This window comes from Cyprinus carpio, chromosome B23, assembly GCF_018340385.1.
Source record: "Cyprinus carpio isolate SPL01 chromosome B23, ASM1834038v1, whole genome shotgun sequence".
In the NCBI taxonomy this organism is placed as follows: Eukaryota; Metazoa; Chordata; class Actinopteri; order Cypriniformes; family Cyprinidae; genus Cyprinus; species Cyprinus carpio.
Window position 1 is genome coordinate 26032270 of NC_056619.1, and position 6746 is coordinate 26039015.

The 6746-nt window shown below is 38.2% G+C and overlaps 1 protein-coding gene and 1 long non-coding RNA gene across 4 annotated transcripts in view; one reads left to right on the plus strand and one right to left on the minus strand.

The window, feature by feature from the left end:
• Positions 1–3567, plus strand: part of LOC109103946 (tripartite motif-containing protein 16-like) — a 40510-nt gene extending 36943 nt beyond the window's left edge. The window contains exon 6 of the mRNA XM_042750223.1: positions 2838–3567. Within this exon, the coding sequence (XP_042606157.1) occupies positions 2838–3466 (629 nt within the window). The 3' untranslated portion in view covers positions 3467–3567. The remainder of the gene's footprint in view (positions 1–2837) is intronic.
• LOC122141859 overlaps positions 128–6746 on the minus strand; it is a 35938-nt gene continuing 29319 nt past the window's right edge. Inside the window, exons 1-3 of one of the 3 annotated variants that reach the window (XR_006158146.1) lie at positions 2177–2441; positions 1167–1313; positions 135–1052 (exon numbers count right to left, since the gene is read on the minus strand). This is a non-coding gene — a long non-coding RNA (uncharacterized LOC122141859). Of the gene's footprint in view, positions 1053–1166; positions 1314–2176; positions 2442–6746 lie in introns of those variants that run through there. The other 2 variants (XR_006158145.1, XR_006158147.1) reach the window with 2 other exon arrangements.

Below are 6746 nucleotides of genomic sequence, written 5' to 3' on the forward strand. Positions count from 1 at the left end.
AATATATTACAATATATGATTCACAACAAATATTGTCTGTAAAGTTTTCTCAACTAAATGGCTTATTTTCAGACAGAGAATTTTTCAGACATATATTGATTGAATTTGGGACTAAAACTATAAGTTCAGGACAATCTTTTAGTTCATATCTTTGGCTTTATAATTAAGGGTAGACCCATACAAATTATTAAAGGTATTTAAAAGCTTTTCCTACTGTTTTGTTGTCCCTCTTGACAAGTTCTGCAACTTTTTGTTTGACAAATGCACTGCACCTGGGCTCTGCCCACATATATAAACCTAACCTAACACACGTAATGCAAGAGAATGCAGTGAGAGAGCAAAAACAAAACAACACAACAATTTAAGATGTACATGTCACTTTTGTTATGTGTGCAAATACACAATAATGGTCCTTTCAAAAGGACAAGAGGCATGATGGTAGTGTCTCTCCTGTACACTCAGAATATGAATTCATTAGCTTGTTAGTTTAGTATAATTTTGCTTAACAAAAAGCAACAGCAACTTGGCAAACAACCGTTGGTCTCTCTGTTTAGGTTGCACGTAAGAGCAAGCTTCAGTTCTGTCTCTTTATCTGTGGCCACACACACACATAAGAGAGTCCCGCCCACAAACACCCACGAGGAAAAGAAAGAAATGAAACTAAACTGTTTGTAGAGTCCCTTTAACACCGAGCTCCTTGTTCTCCATGCAAATGGCAGATGAACAGAACTCACGCTGTGTGTGCTCGGTTTGCCTCCAGGACCTGCAGGAAAACAGCTGCCCTCGGTGTAAACAGAATTCCTCATGTGAGACAGATCTGGAAGAATCTGAGGCTCCAGCTGCAGATATGAGTGAAACCAGGGCTCCATTTGCAGATCTGGAAGAATCTGAGGCTCCAGCTGCAGATCCAGAAGAATACAACGCTCTTAGTGCAGATCTGGATGATTCTGATGCTTCTGTATCAGATCCAGACAAATCTGTTGCTTGTGTTGCAGAGGCACTGGAGAGGACAGGACTTCAGACGGAGCAAGCGGAGGACGTGGAGTGTGACTCTTGCAGTGATAGGAAAGAGAAAGCTATCAAAACATGTCTGGTGTGTTTGGCGTCTTACTGTGAAACTCACCTCAGGTTGCACAAGGAACTGAATGTGGGGAGAAAGCACTTACTGGTGGACGTCACTGGAGAACTCAAAAAAAAGACGTGCCCCCAACATCATAAGCTCCTGGAGGTTTACTGCCGCACTGACCGCCAGTGTATCTGCTGCCTCTGCATGCTGGACACCAACCACAAAGGACATGACATGGTCTCAGCTGCTACAGAACGAGCAGAGAAACAGGTAAAAGTGGGGCAGGGGCAGTTTTTGAGAAAAGTAGTAGTAGTTTTTTTTATTTTGTAATTTATTATGAAGTTTTTTTAATATTTTTTTGGTTTTTTTATTTGGAAGCAGCCAATTGCAGTTTGGTGTATGGTGAGAGATTATCGTTATGGACCTGGTTCTTCAAAACAAAGACCTGATGATTAAAATCAGGGAAAGACAATGACAACAAGAGAGACGTTATTTGTTATTTTTGGCAATACATCTTTGAAAATTAGTTGATTAACTGGTTGGGTGATTATGTTTAGAGAACAGCCAGCTGCAGTTTGGTTCATAATCAGTAATTTGGTGAGAGATTGTCATTATGTTTACATAACTATGCTGGATATTGCTCAAAAAAAGACTTTGTAAACTTTGTTGAACAACGACGCGAATATTAAGAGTCAACAAAAAGAAGACATAACTATTTCAAGTTGCCAGAACAGTCACCAGGCACAACAGGTTGACACATTAAAGTGAAGCTGGTGTCCTTGTTATACTGAAGTAGCTCTTAGTCACAATAGCGATGCTAAATGTAAAAGACAGATGCCTTAAATGTCATTGTCTACCAATTCCCAGAGGCAACTGGAAAAGTCCAAGCAGATGGTTACAGATCGAGAGACAGAGCTGAAGGAAATCCAAAAGGCATCAGGTAGACTCAGGGTAAGTGTGTGCCTGAAATAATTTTCTGAACACTTTCTCCTATCCCAAACAAACAGGCATAAACATTGGTTGACTTCCCAAAGTCAAGATGAATCATGAACAATAGAAACCCAACACTTCACCCAAAATATGAATGAAAAAAAAAATGTTTCCACTAACAGAACCTGACTCAAGCCACAGAGGAAGAAGGTGACAGGATCTTCACCGAACTGCTCAGCTTTATACGGAGAAGCCACACTGAGATGATTACGCTGGTCCAAAGTCAGATGACCACAGAGTTGAACCGGATTCAGGGACATTTGGAAGGTCTGGAACAGGAGATCTCAAAGTTGAAGAGAAAGCAGTCCGAGGTGGAGCAGCTTTCACATACTGATGATCACATCTATTTCCTCCAGGTAAAAGCACCACCAGAACTGAAAACACACCAAGATATTATTTGAATAAATGTATTATTATAGTTTTGAAACAATGTTTGCATTATTTGTAATCAACAAATGACAGCTATCAAAGTATTTCAGCTAATAAAGGGTTTTTAAAGCTTAGTCTTAAAGTCTTAAAGCTTAGGGTTTGTCATCAGAGGGTTGCTTATTTGATCCCACCTCAGAGCAAACCCTAAAGATGTTTGGCCTTAGTATTTTTTATTTAATTTTTTTATCAAAGAATACTTATTTCAGATTAAATTCTAATTTACATACTAAGACAACTTACCAAGTTTTGAAGATCCAAGTAAGTATGCATACACCGGTCTTGGTTTACTTTGGGGTAAAGCTGGGCTTTACTTGGGTTTTGTATTTTCACCTTGTTACTCATTTCCCATCAGTTCTGGTTCCCTTGAGTCTGGACCCAAACACGGCCCACAGGAACCTTCGGTTCACAGAACAGAACAAGGCTGTGGCTTGCAGTATTGAACCCCAATCGTACCCAGAACATCCGGACCGCTTTGAGTGGTGGGCCCAGGTGCTGAGCAAGGAAGGTCTGATGGGTCGCTGCTACTGGGAGATGGTCTGGAGCGGACAGTACGGCGTTGACCTCGCAGTGTCCTACAACGACATCAGCAGAACTGGGCAAGAAGACGACAGCGGGTTTGGGTACAACAGACACTCCTGGAGTCTGGACTGTTCCATATTCAGATACGCACTAGTGCACAACAACGAGGAGACGGAGATCAGTGTACCCCTGTCCCACCGGATCGGGGTGTATCTGGACCACCGCGCAGGACAGCTGTCCTTCTACAGTGTCTCAGATACCATGATCCTCCTTCACAAAGTCCAGGCCAGGTTCACTCAACCTCTTTATCCAGGATTTGGGCTCTTTCAGGGCTCAAGATCTCCACAAGTAGTCGACAGACCCCAAAACAACAAAACATGTAAAAATCAAAGATGCTTAAGAACTGCCACGAGGAGAAACAAATACCTCAGAAATGGTACAAATACCCGCAGTCCTAAATAAAACTGTCCTGTCCTGAATTGTCCAGAACAAAAACATTGTCCTTAATAACTCAATACTGAAGCTGCTGTTTAGGTGAAAACCACATAATAAATCAAATCTGATAATCAGATTTTTTTTTTTTTTTTTTTTTTGGTAGCTTGATGCTTTTGGGCACTGGTTTCCAATCCTGGTCCTGGAGAACCCCCAACACTGCACGTTTTTGGTGTCTCTCTTATCTGACACACACATTTTGAGGTCTTGGAGTCTTCACTAATGAGCTGATGAGTTGAATCAGGTGTGTTTGAATAGGGAGACATCTAAAATGTGCAGTATTGGGGGCTCTCCAGGACCAGGATTGGGAACCACTGCTTTAGGGAATCTGTTTGTAAGGTACTGCACTTGTGTTCTCAGTTTACATTTGTTTTGAATTCCATTTATGACATTTAAGGCAAAAGTGTTTTTGCTTCACTTACAAAACTGCTTCTGATGTTTAGATCTGTGATGTATTTTGATGGTAAATTGAAGGTAGGAGCTAACATTTCATACATGCTTCAATACTTACAAAGTTTTCATTAATGGGAAAGTTTGCCCAAGAATTAAAATTCTGTCCATTTTTCTCAGCCCCATGTTGTTCTAAGTCTATATGACGTTCTTTTTCCAACAGAACACAAGAAGATATTTTAATGAACCCAATAGCTGCTCTTTCTCAAACCACTGAGCAGCAGCTCTTGAATTTTACACATGTACATTTTCAAAGTTGTTGCACAGGTTTGAGGTCATCAAGACCAAACACCTCTGATTCCAGTGGTGGTCTCATATATATATATATATATACAAAAAAACAACCACAAAGTATGACTATGCAGAAGCATAAATGCAAAATTACTTAAATTGTTGCATTTGAATTGCTACTCAAAAATTAAGAATTTCATTAAGAATCAAGAATCAATCCTATACATTTTAATTGCAGATCTGAAAGCTTAATGTTTTAATTTAAAGGATACCTGTAAGACAGACACTCCACAACATGTTGCATGCTCTTGGACAGTGTGAGAGATGAACCTACTCTTCCTTTCCACGCTGATTCTGAAGTACTGCCTGTTTAAAAAGAGTTCCCACGGTTTTCTAAAGTGCCTAAAAGAAAGTGCAACTTTGCAAACTTTTTCTAATCATTTGTTGTGTTTTAACTTGAAAACTTTTGATATGCATTTCTTAGGATCTCCAGGTCAGCTTCAGCAGTCACAGGATCCACAACAAAAATTAGCTTGAAAGCAACATGAAGGTGCTAACAAAACACAAAGGCACCATCTAAGAGTACAATTTTTAATATTGTAAAATAATAGTCATGTTTGCATATAACTGAATAAGTTAAATCTTTCAGGAGTTCAGGTCTCTTACAATGACCACATTCTTGTCACTCAAATATTATATAGAACTTTATTTTTCAAGTAATTTATTTGTTTAGCAAATTATTTAGTAACTTATTAGAGGAGTTCAATTGTGCAATTTCACACAATTGTTTCAGAACCATGGACAGCAACTTCGCATTCACTGGTTGCGCCTTCATCTAGGCCCTCGGCTTCATTAAGTAAAAACTAGATTTGTCCAGAGCTGAAAAAAGTATAACGACAAGCATCACATTGAGAACTGTCACATGTTTACATTCTGCTTAATTTAGATAGGGCCTGTATCTTTGGCTGCGTCACTGCACTTTGTTGATGTCATTTTTGGTGTAATTCTGATTTTGCCAAGGTCAAGTTGTTGCACTGTCGCTGCCTGTAAAAATGTTTCTATAGACACTGAAACATACACAGAATAGGTGCTAATTTTAACTGATACACTGTAAAAAAATGAATCATGGGTCTTATAATTTTCATTAAAAAAATTAAGGTGATGATTAAAAATAGTATGCATATTCTATTAAAGAAATTGTGCTTTCAGTGTTGTATAGAAAACACTGAGAAATTGTCACTAATAAAACGTTTATAATTTTTTAAAGAAACTGAAGCAGTTTTGTGGCTTGGATTTAGGAACTGATTAAACTGAAAAGAATTAGGGAAAGAAAGCTACCTATTTCAAGTCTTTTAATTGTACAAAATAACTCACAGTCAAATACAAACTGGCCTTACTCCAAATCACAGATTTTTGAGAATCAACTTAAAATGAATGAGCACATTTCACTAATAATATTAAATTCATTGCATCATAGATTTAATAATATAGAAGATTTTACATGATTTATTCAGGTAGAAGTCAAGAAAAAAAATCAAGCCTTAAAACTACTCAAAACTTTTTTAAATAGATAGCTCATACCATTTTTAGTGTATGTTTTCACAACATATAACTCACATCTTCTGGAATCATTTCTATAACACATCTTTGTCTGTGTCACTGCACTTGGATGATATCATTTTTGGTGGAATTGTGATTTTGCAAATTCCATGCTGTTAGAATGTCGGCGCTTGTAAAAAAATTATTCAAATTTAATTTTCAAACATTAAAACAAACTCAAAACAGATGCCTTTTCACATCTCTGAACTTACCTTTTTAACAGTCTCTTATGGTCAGGTCCATTTTTGTTTTTGGTATAGGTATATAATATGGGACATTAAAAAAACAACAACAACAACAAAAAAAAACATGATTTTCTGTGTTTGCTTTTTTCTGATCTCTTAGCCCACCTCTCTTCAGCAAATGATGCATCTCTAGATGGCTTCTTCGGTCGCATAGGTAGATCTTGGGAAGATTGTCCCTCTAAAAATGTGAACATGGCACAAATGAATTATTTTTTGCAAAGAATGGAATTTGTCACAATCCCAAACCATTCTTCTGTGTGGCAGTTAGTATCCCATGTTGAGCAGACATCACCAGATTGGGGTTGGCAGCGTCACAGCAATACTGGCAAATTACATTTTAGGGTCCCCTTAGAGTACCCACTCCAAAAAAAGGAAGATGGTTATGTAATTCTCCAAAAAGAATCAAAGGATATCCAGGCAGTAATACAGATTTTCTTCATGTTCCGGTTTCTCCTCTTTCCAAGTGTTCAGTACCCCTTCAAAGATACTTTGGAAGAATCAAGTCAAAGTGACTGCACACCAGTGACTGTTGTAGATGTCATTTTATTGGCTTCTCAGTTTGCGGACTCTTCTGTTGTTTCTTCAAGAAACTAGTCTGTTTGTAGTCCGGACAGAATGCTCTAAAGAAATCATCTCACTTACTAGCAGTTGGGGGCGTCTCCTCCATTGCCTGGAAAAACCAAGCATAATATTGGATTCTCCTTTTTTGTTTTGGTATACTGGAG